The 26,209-nt window shown below is 40.6% G+C and overlaps 2 protein-coding genes across 3 annotated transcripts; one reads left to right on the top strand and one right to left on the bottom strand.

Moving 5' to 3' along the window:
- Nucleotides 1-16,870, top strand: LOC134225634 (RNA polymerase II subunit A C-terminal domain phosphatase SSU72). 2 transcript variants are annotated; one of them, XM_062705871.1, is made up of 5 exons: nucleotides 1-112; nucleotides 174-606; nucleotides 1,512-1,641; nucleotides 1,711-1,839; nucleotides 16,318-16,870. In XM_062705871.1, exons 2-5 carry the CDS (start codon nucleotides 374-376, stop codon nucleotides 16,417-16,419), a joined length of 594 nt encoding a protein of 197 aa, XP_062561855.1. In that variant the 5' UTR covers nucleotides 1-112; nucleotides 174-373; the 3' UTR covers nucleotides 16,420-16,870. The 2 variants fall into 2 exon arrangements, with proteins under 2 accessions (XP_062561855.1, XP_062561854.1); XM_062705870.1 differs by having other exon boundaries at nucleotides 9-145; nucleotides 213-606.
- Nucleotides 16,746-19,864, bottom strand: LOC134225632 (large subunit GTPase 1 homolog). The gene is made up of 5 exons (XM_062705864.1): nucleotides 19,702-19,864; nucleotides 19,504-19,615; nucleotides 18,627-19,445; nucleotides 17,851-18,558; nucleotides 16,746-17,119 (listed from the first exon to the last, which is right to left on the bottom strand). The coding sequence occupies exons 2-5, from the start codon at nucleotides 19,594-19,596 to the stop codon at nucleotides 16,895-16,897; spliced, it is 1,845 nt and encodes a 614-aa protein (XP_062561848.1). The 5' UTR covers nucleotides 19,597-19,615; nucleotides 19,702-19,864; the 3' UTR covers nucleotides 16,746-16,894.
- Nucleotides 19,865-26,209: the final 6,345 nt, after the last annotated feature.

Raw genomic sequence — 26,209 nt, forward strand, 5'->3', positions numbered from 1 at the left:
GTCAAACTGTCAAAATCGAAGCAGTTTGCAAAAAAAAGTCACGCTCTCGCCTAATTTCGTGCTATTTTTTCAAAAATATCGTGAATCCAACACCTTTTTGTCGGTGTTATACGTAATACCCGTTACTTTGGATATTGATTTATACGTGAGTAATAAAGTTCTGTCTATTTCAGCTGTAGAAATCCTAATATTACAAGGAATCAAACTTGCAGGCAGCGGGCGAGTTTCGTCATCATCCGATCCACTGGCGAGAGCAGTGAGCAAAATCTCAAAAATCGGCAAAGAGGATTTTTGTTTACTTCTACGCCTTCCGCACAGCTGTTGATTGGCAACCGAATCGAACACCCCCGAACTAGTTCAGCGGGTCAACGACATGACGAGCCAGTACGTTAGTCCACTCTCGATTGCGGTCATCTGTTCCTCGAACATGAACCGCTCGATGGAGGCGCACGGCTTTCTGGCCAAGAAGCGCTTCAAGGTGCGCTCGTTCGGCACGGGAGACAAAGTAAAGCTGCCCGGAACGGCGGCCGATAAGCCGAACATCTACGAGTTCGGTACCAGTTACGATGACATCTACACCGATCTGGCCAGCAAAGACAAACAATAGTATCCTTTCCGTTGCTCTGCGGGGGGAGAGAGGGATTTTGTTTTTTTTTATCTTGTTTCGTTTCAGGACAGCCCACATAGAGGAATCGATGAGGAAGTTTTCCGGTGGATTTTATTTTCCTTTTTCTATTTTCTTTCAGCTCTGTATAATATTTATGACTGCGAAACTATGCACTGCGGTCAAACATTCCAAAACAAAAAGCAAAATTTTCAGTTCAACATATTTTTTTTTCTGGCATCACTTCTTTGATATGATATGGGAGAGCTGTGATGTTTAATGGGAACAGTAACGCCATCTGCAGAGTACTAGCTTAAACTCTACAACAATTTCACTCATAGAGGGAACTTAATTCTGATTTCCATAGCGGCGCATTAAAAAATTACGTAATTTGATTTTTTTCATGAAATCTACAATGTATATCCCATATTTTAAATTAGTTTTTTTGGTATATTTTAGAATATCCTATCCAGTTAATCAATAGTATACTATTGATTACCTGGATAGGATATTCTAAAATATACCAAAAAAACTAATTTAATTTAATTATTCTATAGGATAATCTTAAATTTCACACTTTATAAAAAAAAACACGTGGCGTCCAAATTATTCTTTGAAATCTGGTTTTGTCATTGACTAAGTCTTCATTTCACATTAAGGGAAACGGATGGAAAAAAACAAAAAAGTAATAAATCATTATTTTATCGGTAATTTATTAATGAAAGGACTAAATGGTAAAAAAAATATTTTTTAGCTTCTTCAGTATTAAAATTTCCTCACCTGGTGGTCTTAAATCATTTGATATTCATTTTTTTACGGTGCACAAGTAAAAGCATTTATTTATTAATCATCTAGCATAAGTACATAATCAATCCGCAAATTTCCTTAACATCATAATTCAATTTAGCTATACACAAAATGGTCTCCTACACATGTTAGATCGGAATCGTCGTATCAAACCTAGCCCGGAGAAATTTCAACTCTGTTCCGAACGATTCGATGTACTGGTCACGTGTGAAGAACGTGTTTACGATCAGGTATTAACGCCATCTAACATTGTTTTCCAACAATTATTAGTTAATCCCGTTCACCTTCCTCATCACCAGGTGATAGAATTTATGGAATCGAAAACTCCGACCTATAACCTGCCGGTGCATGTGATCAATATCGACATCCAGGATAACCACGAGGAAGCGACCGTTGGTGCGTTTGCGATATGTGACCTGATAACAATGGTAAGTGGATGGGGCGTTTTTATTGGGATCAAAAGGAAGTCCAGACCGCTACGAGTTATTTCCAAGAGACGATTGATCTGGATTGAAGAGCAATGTTGTACCGAATACGGCTTCAATAAAGGTATTCCTCTTGCACATACACAATCTGGATGTCTTTTATCTGAAAAACTCTCAATCGTTTTTGATTCTCTCTCGATTATTCTTTCAGTCCACTGTTGTATCGTCTGTATCGTGTTTTTTTCGCTTTTCTAGTACACTAAGATATAATCACAGACAAACAGACGTAAGACTGATGAAATTCCCATCGACACCTAGAGGCGCGCATCGTTTTCTTTTATTTTTTACATTTCACACTAGCGCCTTCTGTTGACATTATCGTACTAAACAACATTTCGTACAACCGTACAACCATTTTCGTACCCATCATTCATTCAATATGGCGTACAATGTTTTTATTTTTATTTCGTTTGATTCATGATAATAAAACTTCGGAAGTATCGACAAGCTATTTTTCGACATAAAGAAGCCATACAAACACAAAAGGCTCGATGTACCTCAACCAATTGCAAGTTTTCGCCAGGAGAAGTTTTTGCCGATAATTAGCACTAACTGCGTACGAACCAATCACCCTAAATGAGCGCTGAATTCGGGTATACTACCCAGAAACTGGGTACCAAAAACGATGTTGTACTAATGACACACTGGTGGTATAAGAAGTACCATGGTACAAGAATCTTGAAATGAGTACCGATTATTGTCTTTATCAAAGATAGCCTTGTAATAATTTTCTTGTCCTCTTGTACCATGGTACAAATACCACAGGTGTGTCCTTAGTATTAGGTAGAGTGCCATTGTACCACGGATGACAGGCGTTTCATCCTCCTGTAAAAAGGCTTATACGCATAGCTGTCCCATGTATATAGGGATTCCCAGCAAACATGGGACAAATATGCGTGTGACGGCAGTATATCAATACCAAATTTTCAAAACGACTTTGGGGTGATCGGGGCAATATGGGCCACCTAAGGAAATCGTTCCGAAAAGCGCTGAAAAGCTCAAAAATCATCATTCAAGTGTAGTTGACTTATACTAGGGAGTTTTACCTTTCATATTACATATCGAAGAATGATGAAAAATGCGTTTGGAAATTGTTGGAATGCACGTTTGAAAATGTATTGATTTTGATGTGTGTTCCCGACTATACGGGGCAATATGAGCCACCATTTGGGGCAGTATGGGCCACCCATCCAAAACCTTTTTTTTTTTTGGAGAGAAAAGTGTGGTATGAAGGAATATGATATTCCTACAACAGTTTAGAATATTCCATACCAAATAAAATTATTTGCCGATATAAACCGATTTGCCACTCTTCACTGTTTGAACAGCCACATTTCAATTGATCAAAGGAATTTTTTTTCTGTTCCGATCGCAGTAATGCGGTGTTGTCATTTTTCCGTAATGAATCTAACATAGATGATAATATTCTTGTATTTGGCAACTGAAATTCAAACTTTTTCGCATATTAAGGCATGATATCTTGCTCTGTGCAGGTATGCGCATATTGCCCCGTAGAGACTTGGTTTTGGAAAAAAAAAAGTTTTATGATAAATTCAGATTTGTATCAGTACAAACATGTGTGCACAATATTCAATTATAATAGATCTTTTGATTGTGATGCATTTTTGACCTGTATTTTAATCAGTTTTGTGCAAAAACCTTATTTATAAACTTCAAATCTTATAATAATTTTGCCTATGCAGCGGAAATTTACATTTCAAGTGTATTTTCATGTTCGAATTGCATTTTATTGCGGTTTTCACGTTGAGGCATATGTGGAGCATTCCTTTAAAGATCATATTACTTTTACATGACAAAACTTTCTAAAAAACAAAAAGTTTGACATAACAGCTTGTTCGGGCACGAACGTTACACTCGTAGCTGCTGCTGGATTAAAGAAAAGCAGCGTGTGTGCTGCCTTTCATTTGTGTTATTTTTTGTTCTCCGTTCTCGCGCCAAGTTGTCGCGTTATATGCGTAGCGTTTGGCGCGCTGTTTAGTCCTATAAGAATTTAAATTTGAATGTTGTGCACACGTCCCTAATAAATGTTTATATAAAATCCGTACTTAGAGTCGCCTATAAAAGGCGACTCTCAATGTCATGTAATGTACAGTGTTCATAGTAACCTCCGAGCAGGCACGCTGCCTCTCGGAGGCAATAAATCAATAGTCAAGATGAAGCAGTAGTTTTCTTACTCGTCGCCCGGAGAATCACCACTTTAAAACAACACAACGTAGGGTCGTCCCACCCTGGACGAAACATTGCTACCCGTGCTACCAAGTCGGATCCCGAGCATCCCAAGCGATCAGCCTGCCGTTCCAGCCGGACCGCCAGATCCAAAACGCTGAAGAAGAAGAAGCAAATAAGCACACTGGACATCCTCATCCTCTGCGCTTCCGTTGGATAACGTCCCAGTCGAACCCGTGCATCCCAGCCGGACACCGAGAATCCCAGTCGGATAGCCTGTCGTTCCAGCCGGACAGCCAAATCCAAAGAAGCAGAGGAAGAGGAAATCGACAAGCCGCTGTGCCGAGCCACAGGGCTGTTAGGGGAGCGGAGCGTACTATCCGTCCCCAGGGATCGTCATCCTACCCGGCCGTTGCGCCATTCGGACCCAGCGTCCACATGCGGACCCCAGTGGTCACAACCGGACCCTGCATCCACAGTCGGACCCAGCGTCCACATTCGGGCCCCAGCGGTCACATCCGGACCGTTAGGGTCAACCTTCCCGGCCGCAGCGCCATCCGGACCCCAGTGGTCAAACCCGGACCCAGTGGTCACACCCGGACTCCAGCTGTCACATCCGGACAGTCAGCGTCATTTTTGCGGACCACAGCGTCAAATTCAAATGCCCCAGCGGCGCATTGCTAGACCCTGCATCAAACTCGAGCCCGTACGTCAAACTCGATTGGCCGTAGCCGCCGTATCACGAGACCGTCAAACAATCCATCCACACCAATAAGCCATCAACAGCCATGCCGCTTTCGCAATTCACATCCTATCAAAGACCATCGATTGTGCGCACCCAACAGCTGCAGCAGCGCAGCACAAACGCAGCAGATGATCAGAAAACGGAATTTGAAAACATTCGTTTTGGGGGGCAGTATGTTCGGGCACGAACGTTACACTCGTAGCTGCTGCTGGATTAAAGCAAAGCAGCGTGTGTGCTGCCTTTCATTTGTGTAATTTTTTGTTCTCCGTTCTCGCGCCAAGTGGTCGCGTTATATGCGTAGCGTTTGGCGCGCTGTTTAGTCCTATAAGAATTTAAATTTGAATGTTGTGCACACGTCCCTAATAAATGTTTATATAAAATCCGTACTTAGAGTCGCCTATAAAAGGCGACTCTCAATGTCATGTAATGTACAGTGTTCATAGTAACCTCCGAGCAGGCACGCTGCCTCTCGGAGGCAATAAATCAATAGTCAAGTTGAAGCAGTAGTTTTCTTACTCGTCGCCCGGAGAATCACTTTAGAAAAAACAACACAACGTAGGGTCGTCCCACCCTGGACGAAACACAGCTAAATAGGGTAATGTTGATCATATTTTTAATGGTAGATTGACTTCAATGAACTTTATTTTAATTCATAATTGCATAATACATTCGCTTTTTATTTTTTTTGTCATTGAATTGCGGTTCTATACGTGAGTTCAAAGTTTGAAACCAGTCTTCACGAAAACATGAACCGCGTTTAAACAAGTGCAGTTTTCCCGTGTGCAAGTTCGCACTCAAACATGCATACTAGATCTAAACCGAGTTCATCATAAACCGAACCAAAATCGCACCCGGTTTGAACACGAGTGTGCGCCCAAGTTCAAACACACGGGTTTGAACATGGAAGTTTAAACATCAGTTTACACACAGCATGCTGTTCATCTGTTCATATTGGTCAAGTGGTTTCTCTTCTTGAGTAGCGGTGATGGCCTAGTGGTAACTCGTTTGGCGTTCATTCAGAGCACTAGTGTTTGAATCCTTGTCTTTGGATTTTTTTAGGAATGGCACATGAATAGTTTTAGTTTTATAAATGCCACTTTTCAGCCCTTGTCAGGTGGTTTGGACTTAGTTGCACAGATATCTCAATATCACAGCAATTTGTTTACTCAACATTTTGCAAACAATCTTCAGATATTTTTCTTAATGTTCATAACAACTGAATATTATGTGCATTTTCCCGGTAAGAAAACCGGCAGCCTCCAATGTAATGATTATTTAAAGTGTCCTTGCGTTTATGTTCTGTCTAAAATGTAGCCCCTAATTATTTTTTATCCGTTAAATATGCAAGCATGCATTTTGTTTTGTTAGATACGATGGGATTTGCATATCGTGAATAAAATATAGATGTTGATTCCAAAAAGTTCTAAGACATACTTTTAGTGGGGAAGGGAGGTTGTTAAGGCTCTATAAACCGTAATCAATTCGATAATGACGATGATTTTATTCGAATCCGCACTAATACTAATAAAGTTTTGAACTAAATTCAATATTTTGGGGCTATTTGCCGACTTACCTCCATCATTCCATAATCATTACATTTTCATATTAATTTTTCACTTATCTAAATTAACAATTACTGAGGAATTGCTGGAAAAACTCTGAAAACTGCCTTTTTTCCTGAGCCGGCATTCGTATTTTTATCGAACGCATACTAACTCCGAACGTTCGGAGCAAACACATACACACGCACTTGATTTTTCACTTGATCTTTTTCCACTGTTTCCTTGATTTAATCTCTCCTAAAACATATTCACTGACTGAGTTTCACATTTTTCTCCAATATTGACTACTAATTAATTCACTTCGCGTCCAAAAACTGTCGAAAACTGCTTCCCAAAAATCGAAGTGAGAGACAAATTTGACGACCGTATTGTGAATGCAATAAAATGCGGAAGACTCAAATTCACTAGCGCAATAAGTGAAATAGTGAGTTCAAAATCTACGCGATGCAACTTCATTCAATCCGAACAATACAACGTATACGCCAGCCAACACGCAAACAAAGGTGTGCATACACAAGAAAATAATTATCTCTTCTCCGTTGCCAGATGTGTTTATTGGAAAAAATCATTGCTGTTTGTCAGATTGAACAAATATACCAGAAATAAATATTTAAACATGTTATGTAAGCTTCTGTTAAATTCCAAGTGGTGAATAAAATAATTTAAACCGATAAATACCCATATATTCGATACACCGTGAAAATGTGTTATGATATAGAATAAACATTTCGTCAAGTCTGGCAACATTTGCATCAGCTGGCATATTTTTAACACCCCATTTCCACCCACCCCAGTTGTAAACAAAATTTATCTATCGCTGCTGCACTTTTCAGTACCAATTGCCTCACTATTACAAACAAGCGATACAGTCATTAATTCTCAAAACATTGTGATGGAGTCTTGAGCCTTAACCAAAAATTCAAATTGATAGAAATTTAAAAAGATAGTAGGGGGTCTGTTCATAATGTATTCTATATTGCTATGTATAAATAATACGCCGATGACATTATGCAATACAAAGAAAATTCACAAACGATGGAGCTCCAGGTCAGAAATGAGCCCACAAATCCTTAAACATAAAAGTCTTATAAACTACATGGCTCTCATAAAAGATAAAATCTCCAATTATGACAATCTAAAAAATTACGAAACTGGAATTAAAGCCCCGTTGATCATAAGGTTCTTCAAAACATGTCGAAAACCCTCTCCCTGGAATAGAGAAATCTCTATGCAATCCAGAACTTCGCTTCAGATTCTCGGTATATTTATCAAGTACTACCTACCGCAAAATAAGTAGAATGAATTACCCCCATATAAACGTGTCAGAAAAATCTTATCCTAAAATTTTAGAAATCATATTTCTAAAATTTTTGGAAAAGATTTTTCTGACACGTTTATATGGAGGTAATTCATTCTACTTTGCGGTAGTTCATAACTAATCAGTTTTTTGGTGGTTGCAGAATCCCGAAATCCTAAGAAGAATTGCTTTCAGAACCTCGAAAATGGAACAAAAAGCTCCACTCAGAGCAGATTCGAACCTAAGACGTCCTGAATGAAAGGCCTGAATCAAGACCTCACTTCTATAAACGCTTCGTTATGCATGTGCGAAAAATGTGCACAACATGTTTCAATTTTTCAATCATACCTTCATTGAAGTTTGGTGAAATTCTCTTATTCGAGATATGAATAACAAAGCTGGGAAACGTGGAGAATCAACAATAGTTTCCCTAGCAACCCGTTCATTTACCCAAGCGTAACATTCTCGTGTGCAAGCGCACATGTTTGAACCCAAGTTACTCGATGTTTGAACCAAGATGAATACACAGCTAGGTGTTCCAATCTGCCAAATTCACGATTCAGCCATCTTGGATTTTAGTATGGGAAAGCCAGCCGGTTTGTTTATGTTTTGCACCGAAAATTCCTTCTTCTCGTCCATAAATTGGGCAGACTGCAACACCTAGCTGTGTATTCATCTTGGTTTGAACATTGTACATTGCGCCTGGGTGTATCGGAGTTCAGGCTCGTGTTCAGATTGCTATGTGCAAGTTCAAACATAGCAAGCAATGTTTGATTGGGTGCACATACTTAGGTGAACATCTTACACATGTTGCACCTTGAAGACTGTTTGAAACAAATTGTTTTACTATTATATATTATCGAACTATTACTATTACTATATTATCCAACTTTTTGGCATCCGTAGAAAACTGTTGCCGATATCTATGAGAATTTATTTTTATATTACTATTTTTCAATAATTCGATGCATTTCATGAAATATTGGTTTTGACAACCCTAATGAGTTAACGAATCAAATTCGTATAATCACACATTATACAGCGCATAGAAAATCTACTAGTTTGATCACTTTTGATTACAATAAAAAATAACTGACAGATAGTGCATGAGAAACACCATGAGAAAATCAAATGTTTTTCTCCACTGTGTAAACTTTAATTAATATGAAGTAGAGGATCGAAGGATGAAGTGTCAGGATCGGCTCACAACAGCGTCTGTTCTCTATGTTAGGGGCGGCTGATCATCGTCCGAGTGCCAGCGAGGGACTCTAAGTGAAACTGTGCACCATGGTCCACCGGAAATAAGGAGGAATGGTCCTCCGGAAATTTAGGGGGTTTGGTGTCAGGCCCTGCAAGCCAGCCTTTAAAAAATCATAAGCAACGAACAATCAACAAGAGAGTACGGACCGGAACCATGGGCGAAGACCACTGCGACGAAAAGGGACTAGCGATTGGAAACTCGGTTCGTGGAACTGCAAATCTCTCAACTTCATCGGGAGCACACGCATACTCGCCGATGTGCTCAAGGACCGTGGATTCGGCATCGTAGCGCTGCAGGAGGTTTGTTGGAAGGGATCAATGGTGCGAACGTTTAGAGGTAATCATACCATCTACCAGAGCTGCAGCAACACACACGAGCTGGGAACAGCTTTCATAGTGATGGGCGATATGCAAAGGCGCGTGATCGGGTGGTGGCCGATCAATGAAAGAGTGCAGGTTGAGGATCAAAGGCCGGTTCTTCAACTTCAGCATAATCAACGTCCATAGCCCACACTCCGGAAGCACTGATGATGATAAGGACGCATTCTACGCGCAGCTGGAACGTGAGTACGACAACTGCCCAAGCCACGACGTCAAAATCATCATAGGACATTTGAACGCTCAGGTTGGCCAAGAGGAGGAGTTTAGACCGACTATTGGAAAGTTCAGCGCTCACCGGCTGACGAACGAAAACGGCCTACGACTAATTGATTTCGCCGCCTCCAAGAATATGGCCATTCGTAGCACCTACTTCCAACACAGCCTCCCGTATCGGTACACCTGGAGATCACCACTGCAGACAGAATCACAAATCGACCACGTTCTGATTGATGGACGGCACTTCTCCGACATTATCGACGTCAGGACATATCGTGGCGCTAACATCGACTCTGACCACTATCTGGTGATGGTTAAACTGCGCCCAAAACTATCCGTCATCAACAATGCTCGGTACCGACGACCGCCGCGGTACGACCTAGAGCTGGTGAAGCAACCTGATGTCGCCACTGCATACGCAGAGCATCTCAAGGCAGCGTTGCCGGAAGAGGGTGAGCTCGATGGGGCCCCTCTTGAGGATTGCTGGAATACAGTTAAAGCAGTCATTAACGAGGCAGCGGAGAACAACGTCGGGTATATGGGTCTAAGTCGACGGAACGATTGGTTCGACGAAGAGTGCAGACAGATTCTGGAGGAGAAAGACGCAGCGCGGGCGGTCGCGCTGCAGCAAGGTACCCGGCAGAACGTGGAACGTTATCGACGGAAGCGGAGACAGCAGACCAGCCTTTTTCAGGAGAAGAAACGCCGCCTGGAAGAAGCGGAGTGCGAGGAGATGGAACAGCTGTGCCGTACTCAAGATACACGCAAGTTCTACCAGAAGCTCAACGCATCCCGCAAAGGCTTCGTGCCGCGAGCCGAAATGTGCCGGGATAAGGATGGGAGCAACTTGACGGACGAACGTGTGGGGATCGAAAGGTGGAAGCAGCACTACGAGGAACATCTGAATGGCGCTGAGAGTACAGGCAGTGAATGTCAAGGCAGCGGAGGAGATGACCACGTTAGTTCAGCGGACGATGGAAGCCAACCAGCCCCCACCTCGAGGGAAGTTAAGGATGCCATCCAAAAGCTAAAGACCAATAAAGCAGCTGGTAATGATGGTATCGGAGCTGAGCTCATCAAGATGGGCCCGGAAAAGCTAGCCACTTGCCTGCACAAATTGATAGTCAGAATCTGGGAAACTGAACAGCTACCGGAGGAGTGGAAGGAAGGGGTTATATGCCCCATCTACAAGAAAGGCGACAAACTGGAGTGTGAGAACTTTCGAGCGATCACCATCCTTAATGCCGCCTACGAAGTGATATCCCAGATCATCTTCCGTCGTCTGTCACCATTAGTGAACGAGTTCGTGGGAAGTTATCAAGCCGGCTTCGTTGACGGCCGCTCGACAACGGACCAGATCTTTACTGTACGGCAAATCCTTCAAAAATGCCGTGAATACCAGGTCCCAACGCACCATCTGTTCATTGATTTCAAGGCGGCATACGACAGTATAGACCGCGCAGAGGTATGGAAAATTATGAACGAGAACAGCTTCCCTGGGAAGCTTACCAGACTGATCAAAGCAACGGTGGATGGTGTGCAAAACTGTGTGAAGATTTCGGGCGAACACTCCAGTTCGTTCGAATCGCGCCGGGGACTAAGACAAGGTGATGGACTTTCGTGCCTGTTGTTCAACATTGCGCTAGAAGGTGTCATGCGGAGAGCCGGGTGTAACAGCCGGGGTACGATTTTCAACAGATCCAGTCAATTTATTGTCCAGACATGGACATTGTCGGCCGAACATTTGCAAAGGTGGCAGAACTGTACACCCGCCTGAAACGTGAAGCAACAAAAGTTGGACTGGTGGTGAATACGTCAAAGACAAAGTACATGCTTGTGGGCGGAACCGAGCGCGACAGGGCCCGCCTGGGAAGAAGTGTTACGATAGACGGGGATACCTTCGAGGTGGTCGAGGAATTCGTCTACCTCGGATCCTTGCTAACGGCTGACAACAACGTTAGTCGTGAAATACGAAGGCGCATCATCTTTGGAAGTCGGGCCTACTACGGGCTCCAGAAGAAACTGCGGTCGAAAAAGATTCGCCACCGCACCAAATGTGTCATGTACGAGACGCTTATAAGACCGGTTGTCCTCTACGGACATGAAACATGGACAATGCTCGAGGAGGACTTGCAAGCACTCGGAGTATTCGAGAGACGGGTGTTTAGGACCATCTTTGGCGGTGTGCAAGAAGACGGTGTGTGGCGGCAAAGAATGAACCATGAGCTCGCCCAACTCTACGGCGAACCCAGTATCCAGAAGGTAGCTAAAGCCGGAAGGGTACGATGGGCAGGACATGTTGCAAGAATGCCGGACAGCAACCCTGCAAAGATGGTGTTCGCTTCCGATCCGGCAGGTACGAGACGGCGTGGAGCGCAGCGAGCGAGATGGGCAGACCAGGTGCAGAACAACTTGGCGAGCGTGGGGCGTATCCGAGGAAGGAGAGATGCGGCCTCGAACCGTGCATTGTGGCGTCAAATTGTTGATTCAGTGTTATCTGTTTAGATGTTAACTAAATAAATGAAATGAATACCGGACTGGGAAAAGACGCGTCGTAGGTTGTTTACTTGACAAATGGTGATCAACCTACAAGATGCGAATACATAGTTAAGAGTAATCAGGGGTATACCACAAAAGTTCAACTCAATGGACGCAGTGGTTCTACGCCCCAACAAAAAAAATCATTTGGTACATGATGCGCACTTTCTTATATATAACATGATTTGATTTCTTGCTTTACACGATACTTTACAAGCACGATTCGGTTTAGTGGTGGTCCGCCGATTTATCATAGAGAATTCACTAATGCACAACTTGTTCCTTGACATAGAAGTAACACAGAAGTAACCAATTTAAAAAAAACTTTCAATACCTAAATATTCAATATTCTATATGCGATGGAAAACATACGATTTTTAAAAGTATCACGCCGCGTGTTTACTCGCAAGTTTATGCATTTACAGCTACATTAAACAACTGAAAATCGAAAGTTCAAACTGTGCTTAGCACATACGCTTATGCTTTGATTTGATCAATGTGAAGTCAAATGAATGCTAAATAAGTATCCTTTACACGTCCCCACGTTCATGCCTATCCTTATACGCTAAGAGAAGAATGAATTCTGTCATCAAAAGAAAAAGTAGAATCATGAAAAAAATTTCACAGTGAGGTATGGAATGCAGCTTTCAAAATAATTTTTCAAAATTTCAAAATAAAATTTATTTATAAATAATTTATAGCATGAGGTTAGAATTTTTATTATCTACATTATACATACATTAATTTGATTGTTAATGACAATGAAGTTTTTTCTTGAAATGATTCCGGAGATGGTACTACATTTAATCTTAATTGAATTTCTAATCCCGCCTAATAAATCATTTTCAAAAAAATCTCTGTTTGTAATTTTTAAAATTATTTTCAATTCCATTGGCTATACCTTGCCGTGTTAAATTTCAGTGATTCTACTTTTCCTCTGATGACAGCGTTCATCCACTTCTCCTCGCGTATTTCGCAACCAATTCAAGCAACGTACACTTCATACACATCGTATACTTCCAAGCCGATGGAAGCAACATTATTCTTACTGTGCCCTTTTCCTTTGCCGAACAATGTTAGTGAGCGTCGACTCACATTTTCATAACATGATCCAATCGCTCACCCCGAGACTGCACGCTGGATCGAATCTAGAAACGAGAATGAACTGCCGATTTTCCCTTCTGATTCAATCATCATACGATTCACCCGAACAGCAATTACCACACACCCGCGTTTGAAGTATGTTTACTCATAGGCAGGATTCACTCCGAGCGACTGCAGCCACACCTGCTATCAGCAGAGAGAATGAATGAGGGCCACTCATGCGCTGCGCCGATTGAAACGAAAATAATTCCAAAATGAACGTTCATCGAACCGAGTGAAACCATCACTGATAGACAGGCCTGGTAGCGGGTTACTTTTTAGTGACTTGGTCACTTTTTTCGGGTCAGTCACTAAAAAGTCTCCTTTTTCGACCTTAAGTCACCAAAGTCAGTTTTTCTCGGAAAAAGTCACTATTTTTAACTATTTTGAAACTATTAACTAGTTTTCATTCATGGCGGACTTGGAATGACGGATTAAGGAAATGACCACTTAGTACTTCTGGGCCGAAAGCTGTTCGGAACTTCTTCGTGACTTCAGATTCGCTCTGAGTCTCGTGTTCTTGTTAGATTTTCAACAGTGAATAATTGCTCGTGTTTAATGTTGAAAATGTTGGTCCTTGAATAGTTCTGACGAGGAAGCTAATGAGATGGACGAGGACAGCACGATGCATTACGACTTTGCACGCTCGGAAGGTGATTTTGCGGGATTTGGCGATGACACCGATGATTTATTCCCACCCAAAGATTTTCCTAACCCTTGGGTGAGTTATGTGAAATCTCTAGAAGAATCTTCAGTGAGCAGTGCAATTGATTCGGATGGCAGCTATACGGCCGTTGATGAATGTGCTAAGAAGCGTTGCGTACCGTTCAGATGGGGAGTCAGCATTGCCAGATACTTTGGTTTTGGCTGTAGATCTCCAAAAGGTTAATCGCATGATTCCTAATTCAAATTTGGTCACATATTAAACTTAAAAACTTTATTTTGCTCAACCACTAGGTCATACAGTTACCAAGAATCGAAGGTCTGAAAAGCATAATATTTTCGCAACGGCCCCTGGCGTTCAACCAAACCTTTGCTCCCGCTGGGAAATATACAAAATCGTTTCCGGTTGTGGCTTGTACATGGGACGAATCTACCGCGGGTCTTTCTGCAAATGACTTTACCAGCACGTTCCAAATAGTAGTTTGTGCAACAAGTTGCGAAGAGATGATTTTTTCAGCACGATTTGTACGTTTATCTAACGAGGCTTGCCGAGTTGGATAAATACTACGAGTGCTGAAAAAGTCGAGTTTAGCAATGAGTTGCACACGCTATTTTTTGCAATGACGAAAAATGGACTTGAATTTGATAAATTTGTACCAAAATTGTACAGTCTAATTTACTCCACATGATCATTCTTGCCAATAAATTATGTTGCTGCAGAAAATAATCAGATTCCATGTAACCGTGCCACATTTCATAGACCGATAAGCCGTGAAGCGATAGATGTACTATGGACATTTTTGATGTCATGCTCATCAAACTATTTCATGTATTACGCGACGCAAAGAATACACTATTTGAACACTTACCCAAGCTCATTCAGCAAAATGTAGTCATGTAACTACTGTCCTGACCTGATGTTGATTTTTCATTAAAGCACCCAAATGAGTGTTATTATGAATATTCTGCAACCCATTTGAGTTGCATAATGTTCATTAAAGCACCCATTTCGTTGGTATGGAAAAGTAGGCCGTTTTATCACTCAAAGACGAACTGTAAACCAGATATTATGATCAGGAATTGCAAAAAGGTATTTTTTTCTGGATGGATAACTGCGCGGCACAAAACAAAAACTGAAACTTGTTTTTGTATTTGATTCTTCTGGTAAATTGTAAGAAAGTTGAAGTGCAGGAAATTACTTTAAAATATTTTGAGACGGGACACACCTTCATGGCTGCTGATAGCTAACACGCAGCTGTCGAGAAGAAAATGAAAACTAAAGCACCGGTAACGATCGACGATTTCAAGGATATGTTGGAATGTGCAGAGAAAAATGTAACAGTATTCCAAATGCATCATCAGGATTTTTTGAAACACGGCTGCAGATATCTCAGTACGCAATCAAGATTATCCATCCTCGGCCTTATATGGCCATAATACAGGTTGTAATCCTGAAAGGAAGTTACGCTTTGAAGTACGGCGATTCGTTGAACATGGGTGCGGTGTTGGACAGTGTTATGCTATTCACTAAGAAACAACTTAAAGTGGTGTCGTCTACAGGTTTCGATCTGCTTCAAGATTTATAGTTCAAACAGCTCCCACGAGGGATCGAGTTAAAGCGTAAAACAGCATTATTAAAGGTCATTCTCCCAGTAATTGAAGAGGACAAAAAAGAGTATTGGAAACTCTGGCAGAGAAGGAGACGTCCGATAGCTATGAGGACAAATGAATAATTAATGAATTTCTTCAAAAATCTTTTAAGTAAATGGATCAAATAAACTTGAAAAAATATACGTTGTTCTTCGTTAATGATTTGCCTTGACGTTGTCTTATTCTGTGTGGCCGAAATAAGGAAATATCACCATATTCTTCTGTTATACATTTATTTTGAACATGGGACAGGTCATGCAAGATTTTTTTTTAAATTTGCGGAACATTTTTTTTTATTTTGATGACACTGATAAAGAAGAAGCCATTTATAGGCGTTTTTTGGATTTATCTCGATTTTGATGGAAAATCATGTGGGACTCTTATGCATTTATGGGCAGTTTACACCTTATCAAATGAACTGAATTTTGAAGTTCATCTGTTCAATCTTAGATTCATTTCCTGTTGTTTTGGGGAAACCATAAGCCTTCGTATTTCACGACTAACATTGTTATCAGCCGTTAGCAAGTATCCAAGATAGACGAATTACTCGGCCACCTCGAAGGTATCTTCGTCTATCGTAACACTGCTTCCCAGGTGGGCCCTGTCGCGCTCGACTCCGCCCACTAGCTACTTTGTCTTTGATGCTTCACGTTTCAGGCGGGTGTACAGTTCTGGCACCTTTGCAAATGTTCGGCCCACAATGTCCATGTCATCCGCGAAACAAAAAACTTTTCCAGATAAAAAAATAATGTTCTCTATGCTTTTTGTTTTATTTGCAGATGGCCCAAAGCGACGACTTGGACAACGACATCGATGAGCTGCTGCATGATTTCGAGGGAAAGTGCCAACGTAGCGTGCTGCATTGTGTTTTGTTTTACTAGTCTCGGGTCAAATTTTGATTTAGGTCCAAAAAAAAAGAACAACTAATCGATGTTTATAAGAATCTTTAAGGGAAGGAAAATAGCAGAACACAATTTCTAGGCTTCGAATTAAAATGTTTGTTATGTCCTATCGCTACGTTTTGGTTCGGAAACGAATCAAATCAAATTCGAGCAAATTATACAAGCTGTCCTGCTAGGAAGGAGACAACAAATTGTACAGCGAAACAACTACCAATGCTGATGAGGGAAGCAGACACGTAAATGTTTTTTTTTTAATCTGAAACATCAAATCCGCAAACACTAGTTTAGAAGCAAACACAAGGTGATTCGATATTACTCTGTAAGCAAACTATATTATGATGATACATATTTATATTTAATATAAAAGATGTGTAATTTCCTCTTTTGTACAACAAAACACAATAAAGTTACAAAGACAGTGTTTAACCAACTGGCGAGTTTCCTTGACCCGTACTCAATGCTGATCAAGATGGGCATACTTCCTGCGGAGCTTTTCCCGTTTCTCTCGTTTCTGATGTTTCCACGGTTTGCCCGCCACGATTACACCCGCTTCCTGCTGCGGTTTTGCTGCACCCGGTACCCGAACGTTTGGGAAATCACTGCGACCCTTGATGAATCCTGTGGCGGAGCGTTGGTGGAAGAATTGATTGTCCACGTCGAGGCCAGTTGTGGTGCCCATCTGTCCAAGCAAAAAGAATAAGCATTTTATTTCCAAGAGGTCTGATTTATAAGAAGGCGAAAATTTGAATTTCAGTTTTGATCTTCAGGAGGAGATTGCGGTTTGACTCTATTGTTGTCATAGTTTTTATAAGGAAGGCACACAATTCTTTTATATATGAAGAATCTTCTATCCAAATTTGAACGCTTCTTCTTCTTCTTATTGGCATTACATCTCCACACTAGGACAGAGCCGCCTCACAGCTTAGTGTTATGGGCCAAACACAATTGATACGTTTGCGTGCGTTTTGACAGTTTTCCCATGGGAAAACTGTCAAAACGCACGCAAACGTATCCATTGAGTTTGGCCCAATTAGTGTTCATTAGGCACTTCTACAGTTATTAACTGCGAGGTTTCTAAGCCAGGTTATCATTTTTGCATTCGTATATCATGAGGCTAACACGATGATACTTTTATGCCCAGGGAAGTCGAAACAATTTTCAATCCGAAAATTACCTAGACCGTCACCGGTAATCGAACCCAGCCACCCTCAGCATGGTCTTGCTTCGTGGCCGCGCATCTTATCGCACGGCTAAGGGCCCACGCATAGGTCTTTTGAAAAAACCAACAATAATGGAACAAAACCTTCCAAGGCCGACGTTTCCCCTATCATTATTGTTATTACTTCACCCCCGTTTAGAAATTTGTCTACAATTTTCTGTAAGATTGACTACTTAATATATTAACGTTACCTTCATGGCTCTTTGTTGTCGAGGTGGCAACAGCTTAACGTCAACTTCTCCCTTCTGCCGCTCCGGAAACTCATGAAACTCCTTCTGGTCTGCATTCGGTGGAGCATGGCAGTACAACAACTTTCCGTTGACGAAGTCCTTTAAGACGTATCGCGATCCCCGGGACTGATCCGGCTGTCCATTAGCAGTCATATAACCCCGATTGTAGGCAAACGCTAGCAAGAATTCTTCGGCAAACGGTGGACGATTCGGGTCCTCGGCCTCCAACGGTTTTGTTATCATGATTCCGTACGTGTCTTCCAGGATGTGCCTTGGAATGAGCGTACACAACAAATTCACCGGAGGAACATGGTCTCGCATCTGATCGATTGGTAGAATACCGTTTAGGATCATATCCGCCTTCGTGGTGCAGAAGCTCGGCATAACCAAACCCGGGCAATCGCAGAACAATAGTTCACTGTCCACGTAAAGTGTCTGGAAATGTTTGGTTTTGCCGGGAGTGGCCGAAACGGATACTTTCTTCTCTAGGAACACGGCATTGATTGTACTGCTTTTGCCGACGTTTGGATAACCAACTAAACCGACCGTGACCAAACCTTTGGTTACTCGTTCTTCTTTGTGCAAATCTTTGAACAACGCGATTAGTTCAGTATTCGTTAAAATTTTTGAACTATTAAGTACTTTGGAAGTGGAATCCAACGATGAGCTCTGAAACACCAAATCATTGTTAATTAATTGTTGAAACTTGTACAATAAGACTTCATCATCTGACTCACCGCGCTACCATCATCCGTAAGCTCTTCGATTTTCTCTTCCAACTTTTCCAGTGCTTTTTCCGCTTGATCGACTTTCACCTCTAAACTCTTCAGTTTTTCACCCAGCTCCTCATCAACTTCTCCGTCCTCCTCATCCTGCCCTCCATCAGCTTCTCGTTCCTCTTGTTCTCGCTCTGCTTCTTCCACGGACTGAGCCGCCGAGAAAAACGCCACCCTAACACCCTGCTCGTCAAAATACCGTGCCCAAGCCGTGCGTTGATCCTCGTTTAAAAAGTCCGACTTGTTGATCAAAATCATGTTCATCTTACGTTCGTCTACCTCCTTCACATACCGTTCCAAATCTTCACTCCGGAAAAGCAACGGATTACGACCGTCCACAATCTGCACCACTATATCCGACCGCTCCACCACTCTCCACAACTGCCTCCAGAAGTCCAGGTTCCGTTCGTACGGAGTCATCAACATCCCGTCCTCCTCCTGTAGCGCAGCCAATCCCCGTCTCCAGTCCAGAAAATTCTCATTTTCCATCGTTTGCAACTCGTCGGGGGTTGTCTCTTTCGTCCATTTTGGCCTCCTCGGAATCTTTAGCAATCCTTTCTTATCCACCTGCTTCCGTTCGATGGCCACACGTTCGTTTGTAGTCAGCAGTCCAACCTTTGCCTTCGGGTTGACGTAGGTGATGTTCAGTTTTTCCGCTTGGAATTCCGTACCTGCCAGTTCGGCCGTTCGTAAAAAATCCTGAAAGGACGACTCCTCCGTGACGGATTGCAAGTTCAACCGTCCCCAATCGTATCCATCCTGGACCTCGGTTGTGTGCAGCTGGAACCAAATATACTTGTTAAGTTATTGACAAAACACGTACCCCACTAGAACTTACCATACTATTGTTATCTACGGTCTTTCGGTTTCCTTGACCGAAACGGTCTTTAATTAGGGACCGACCCAGTTGATTAGCCTTCTTTTTGCCCATTTTTTACTACAGCATCTACCTTCAGGAATGAATGGAAATGTAAACACGTGCTTCTCGAGGTAACTATTTAGACCGATTTCCTTTTAAAAAGCGTACAACACGTACTTTTACACTATTCGAACAACGGTATTTTGATGTTGTGTATTTAACAAATTAAATTTGATTGTAATTGTTTTTTTCTTCAGTAAAATTTTACAAAATCGTGGAGATGTTTCCGTTTCGGTACGACGTGCACAAAAAACGCGAAAAACAAAACAACTTTTTGACATTTTGTGCGTCGTTTTTCTGTTCAGAGCACGCGATTCAGGTCTGTCTCATTTGGAGAATTAAACTTAAAAGTGGCAGTTCGAAAATTAACAAATAACCCGGTTATAAGAATGGCTGGTGCTATCCAGCAATTCCAATAAGACATCGATGCTAAATGATTCGATATCTGTCAAAAGTAATCATGCTCTGCGAGCAGGGTTATTCGATAATTATTGAAATGTCACTTTTAAGTTTAATTTCAGTTTAATTCTCCAAATGAGACAGAGCCTCAATAAAAGGTACATCTTGTACTAAAATTCAAAATCAATCAAAATCTTTTGAAATATTTCAATAAGCGTACACTGAGAAAAATTTTACAGTAGAAACTATTAGGTTCTGCAGCGTCTGTATCTAACCTCAAACTGATGACAGATTAGTAGTATATAGATAGTAGAATCTATAGATGAGCGAAAGTATGGCTGAGTCGATTTTTTTGCCTGTGCAGACGCGCATATGACGTCACAGCCCTTAACGTTTCCATTGAAATCGTGACGTCATGCTCGTTTGGAGACACGTTTGACAGTTCGTTTGGAGACAGAGGATTTATCTTCGCTCATCTATATATTCCACTATCTATAATTAGTAGTACTTCGCGTTGGACTCGGGGGCAGCCAACCAATCCCGAACTCGAACATTGTCGGAGTCAGTGGAAAGTACTACTGAACTGTCAAAAAAGTTCATTTGACGAGGACCGAATTCATTCGTGACGTCATGCTGCAGAACCTAATACACGCTCGTTCGACTGAGCTCTAATAGACCTGTGCAGGAGTTCATCAAATTCACTCACCTGATGGATTTTGACATTTGAGCGGGTCGTCTTCTCGAACAAAAGTTCATTTTGCGTTCATTATGCGACCCGCTCAAACATCATAATTTCTTGGGGGAGTTCATTTTGCGTTAGTCTATTTGAGTGGCTTAGAGCAAGCGCACCAATGCGTTGCTACAGCTATTATAGTAACGATCACCATAACGTAATTATATCGCACCGGGGGTTGCTATCCGGGTGCGGGAAATAGCAATGCATTTCAGAAATAGTATCAAGTGGCCAAATTTAGCAACACAATAGCAACCATACATGCAGTTGCTATTTGAATGTAACGTCAAAATGTTTGTTTTGGCTCCGTACAGGCTGGTTTTGTTTTTGTTATGCAAACATTTTAAGGCTGGTGGTGGTGTGGTGTCAAGAGTTGCTTAATAATTTAGTAGATTTAACAGTTGATTAAATTATTGTGAAGCTGAGATGAGTGCGTCCAAACAACGAGGAAAAAATTGGAGTATAGCGGAGGATGAGGCACTCATGCTTGCACTCACGCAAGATGCAAGCATCGGAACGAACCAGCGTATCGAAACGATGTATGATCGGGTATATGATTTGTTCATCTCTATAGAGATTTGCACGGAACGGCAACGCTAGTGGCATCAAAGCCAGGTGGCATCACATAAGCAAAATAGTCAGCAAGTTTGCTGGTTACCATGCTCAAATTGAGTCTCGCTGCCAAAGTGGTGCCTCACCGGAAGATATTTTAAAACAGGCGGTCACTTTATTTGCAGCTTCGGAAAACGCCTCGTTTTCCCTGATGCACTGTTATATTATTCTTCAAAGTGCTCCGAAGTGGCAGCAGTACAACAAAGTAAAGGTATGTCTTTTTGTTTATCTGTTACTCATATTCCTAATTGGTTGATGAATGTGTCCTAGGCTCAACCAAAACGAAAATCGTATGCAGATGAAAACGTTGAAAACGTCAGGCAGGAAGTAATCATGCCAGATGATATGCCTTCGACCTCCAAACGACCTATGGGACAAAAGGCTAGTAAATCCCTTAAGAACCACCATGGATTCGCTGCAACTAATGCTGGACTGAAAATGGCGAAGGCTGGCACTCAGCTGGCGTATGCTGCAAAAAAAAGGTTAGCTTACAGCCAACAGAAAGCTGTGGCCTTGAGCAGATTGGCCAACCATTCGATTATGTCGATGGATTTGAACGGCTTGAATATGACCGCTAAAGAATATTATACGTTGGAGCAATCACACACAAAAAAAAAATCGTTGGTAAAACTAAAAGAATCGTTGGTAAAATTGAGAAAATGAGTTAGTGATTTTCAGTAGAAAGTATATGACTGTCAAATTTACTAACGCAAAAACTGTACATCGGCCAGAGCCCACAGTTTGTCAAAACAAAAGTTTTATTGTCGACATAAATGTGTTTTTTACTGTTGAATCAACAAAAAGCTTCCAATGTAACAAGTTGTATTTACTTTCATTTTCAGTTATTATTGTTGAAATAAATGCAATTTTTTACACTTGAATTGAATTATTTTGTAATTTACATTTTATTTTTATTTATTTTAAAATACAGCGTACATACTTTAGATCAAGCTTATTTATCCTTAATTTGAAACAATTTTTTTTATGCTCATATTTCCCGCCTTCAATTTGAATCCTGTTGACATTCAGCCACCATGAATTGCCGATCTTTCCTGCCACCTATATTACAAACGTTTCCACAATTATTGTCCGCCTCACTCCATCTCATTGAGTTTTCGTCGCTATACGCTATCAGATGCACCAGCATTTATGTCCGAACTTCCACATTACTATAAGGTAAGACCATTCTGGAAAATGCCTCCACCGCCGGTTCCGTAGTCATGTGAGAACGTCATCATTATAGTTGTGGGAATCGTACTATACTATATCGTATGAGTATCCTAAGCTCTTGAATTGTGTTTTCTGGATCAATCCGAGTGTCGTTCAGTGACGTAGGCCATATCGTCGACCTCCGACGATGACGGAGCACTGCGGTAGGAACGTCCATTTTTATGGTATTGTCTGGTGCTCACTTCAGCGTGGCTCCGTACGTCAACCTAGAACTTGCCTTCAAGGACTGGAGAAATTCTTCCAGGTGCGGACGGAGACGATGCCAATAGAGGCGGCAGTGCTATGGTGTTATGGTTCAGAATCCTGCGTCAGTGGCTGTTGCAATTGTTGCCCCGATGCACAACGTTTTCGTCCACTTCTTGTAAAAAATCTGCAAATACGATACAAATACACTTTTTTAAATGTACATTTTTGCAGTTTTGCACTTTTATTAACTAATTGTAAAACAAATTACCTCTATATAGATAAATATATCCAAGAATATATCCGCCCTCGTTTTTACCTGTTGCGAAAAGAAAACCAGAAAAGCAAAACGTTTTTTCTTCCGCTGTCACTGACAGATAGTCGATGGCTGCCAGATGCATTATTTTTTCGACCAGTGTTGCCGAAAGTGTGGAAGTTTGATGTTTGTTTTGAATTTTTTTAAATTTTTGTTCTGAGAGATTGCACTGTCAAAATCAAAGTTTTAGACTGAAAAAAAACTTTCAAATTTATCAATTTACCATTTGATTGAAATGTTTTAGCTATTAAAAATACCAAATTTTCCAGGCTTTTGAAATGAGATTAGAAAAATGTTAGAATCCCAACTTTTTTTTTCTCTGTGCAAGAATATTGAAAGAGACCAGAGAGTTGGCCGAAATAGAACCGGGTTCAGAACCAGAGCCTGAAGACGATGATCTGCCTAACGATGATGCTTCGATTGAAGAGAATGCAGCGGACTATGATCCAGATAGGATTGTCGAGTATTTGGATGAAAGCTATTCGGAAGAGAATGTTTAGCTATAACACTGGTGTTGGAAACTTTATATATTTCTATATAGATATAAGTAGAGAAAAACCTGATTAAATTATCTGTTGGAAAACTAATCTTCGTTTCCCTTCATATTCCATAGATGCTCGACAAGGTCGTTCTGGAGTTGATAATGAAGCTGCTTGTTGTGAACTTTCTTGTATCGATTGAGGAACGTTGTGAAGTTATCTGCTTCTGAATCCATTGGTAACATTTCTGCTTGAATGAAATGATCTGCTTCTTCAAAAATGTCACATGTCGAATTATTATATGATTCATCTTCGATAATCATATTGTGAAGTATTATACAAGCACGCATAATGGATTTCAAATCATTCTTATTCCATAGCCGAGCCGGATTTTTAAGTATAGCGAATCATCCCATTAACGCTCCAAACGCCCTTTCGACATCCTTTCTGGCCGATTCTTGCTTATCTGCAAAATACTGTGAATGAAAAATACTCTTAGATCTACACTGAGCTCAAAACTCCATTATATTTTATGTGCAGCAAGCATATAAAACTGATTCACAGTATTCCTTCTAGATTTTATGTGCAGCATTTAAACTGTATTATATTCTATTTGCCTTAATTTCAAATTTTATTGGTACTACAGATAAAATTTCAATGTATCGACTAATAGTTAAATTCTATCTGTTCTCGCATATATAATTCATAACCGCACAATGAACTGAAAATAAAAACAAATGTCAGAGAATCTTCTCGCACTCACAGGTACATTATTCAAGTTTGTCTTGGAAAACAGGATATCATCTTGTCCAATTTAATTTCCTTCATTTTAAAGCAACGAATAGTTGGTAATTGTTAATTTGGTGGTAGATCTATTCTACTTGGAAACAAGATAATACGACAGTACGGGGGTCCGGATTCGGATACAGGCACATCAACAGTGGAGATGATTCCCCTAGCTAAAACTGAACCTACCAGGTAAAATTTCAATTTATAAATTTCTGCTGATTCGAAAAGCTTACCAGGAATAGTGGTTCCCAATAGAATGTTTTCATTTTGATCTTACAGAAGAAGGAATCCAGGAGGAGCGGTTACTTAGCCATTAAGTAAAGTGCAGGGCATGAGGTGAAGTGATGGCGTCCGTTTTACCGATGAGCAGGAAAATCACGTACTGCACCTTGAACTGCCTGCGTCGTTTTGTAACCGGAAGCCACGGATATCAAGTTAATCCTTCATCATGTTCAGTGAAAGAGAACCGCATGTTGTTGAAGTTTTCTTCTACAGCAGGAAAATTACCAACGAATCGGCGAATCAAAAGGTCTGCTCACAAATTAGTTACGCTAAATAAAGAAATTTCATATCCCTTTCCTCTCTTATGTATCACCTTTTGTATGGATAATTAAATTTATTCGTATATGAAGCGTATAACAACTGTACTGACCTACTGACCATTACCGCATTACGTAATTTGTGATCGGTCCTGAATGTTCACATGTCGTCGAACTTCGGCTAGAAGACAGGAAGTTTCCGAAAATGGTAGTAGGCAGTAGAGGCCTGAATCCAGGCTTCCAGTAGGCAGTAAGTTGTGTAAATGGTGAATTTAAATAAAATGAGAGTTTCTTCGCATTTATTGTTTTTTTTTTCGTTTCAAGGAATTGAAATGCTAAATCAGCTTAAACGATTTTAAAAACCGTGTAAATGATTATTATTAGTTGTTGCACTTAAAACATATTGGAATGAACTAATAATAAATATTTCAAATGCATTTGAATTCTATTAATGAGTGCACATAAAATATAAGGGTAGCAAATTTTCTCATTCTATGTGCAAGACCAATAAAATATATTTGCAAAGCTTGATTGCAAAAATATATGTGCAGTGCACATATATTTTAAATGGGGAATTATCTCAGTGTAGTTATTAAGTAAAAGCAGCGGTGTAAAATAAAACAACGAAAAGTAGTGCGACGACGTATAACATTTGTTTTACCTTTCTCATATACACTAAGGGAATATATTCATTCCAAAACCATTTTTTTTAATAATAGGCCCGGATACCCATACCCGACCAACCATTTCTTCAATTTTCTTCAAAATTCTTCATATAGATCTTTAAAGGTTTTCATATCAACCGTCGATAGCGATCGATGCCATTTCATAAAGAATTTTAAATTAGTCAAAAGTCAAAACACGGAAAATTGTTATCGATCGTTTCCAAAATATGGATATCAATTGATACCGCCAAAAAGATATATTTTTTCACACTTCTGCTTTATCGACCTGTCAAAATTATCAACAAAAACAAAAAATTGGTTCTTCAGAGGTTCACTTTTACATTTTTTCTATTTATTTGCTTATTCGGGAATCGAACCTGAAGTGATGATGTTATAAATTTGCCCAGAGAACTTAACCACTAGCCCACAATGAAGTGATGACTGTAAGTAGCTAAATTGCATTAACATTGTAAGCCTTAAATTTTCATTCGAATAGAGTAGAGAAATTATTTCTCACTTTACACCATTTTAATATTCAAATGCAAACATATAAAAAGTCCTGCGGTTAATTTGTTCGTAAATTGGATCTATATTATGGCTTTTATAATTGAAACCCGAATGTCGTTCCATTCAACATTCATTCAAATCATTTTTCAGAAAATTTCTAAATCTAAATTTCT

Source organism: Armigeres subalbatus, chromosome 3 (assembly GCF_024139115.2).
Source record: "Armigeres subalbatus isolate Guangzhou_Male chromosome 3, GZ_Asu_2, whole genome shotgun sequence".
Classification (NCBI taxonomy): domain Eukaryota; kingdom Metazoa; phylum Arthropoda; class Insecta; order Diptera; family Culicidae; genus Armigeres; species Armigeres subalbatus.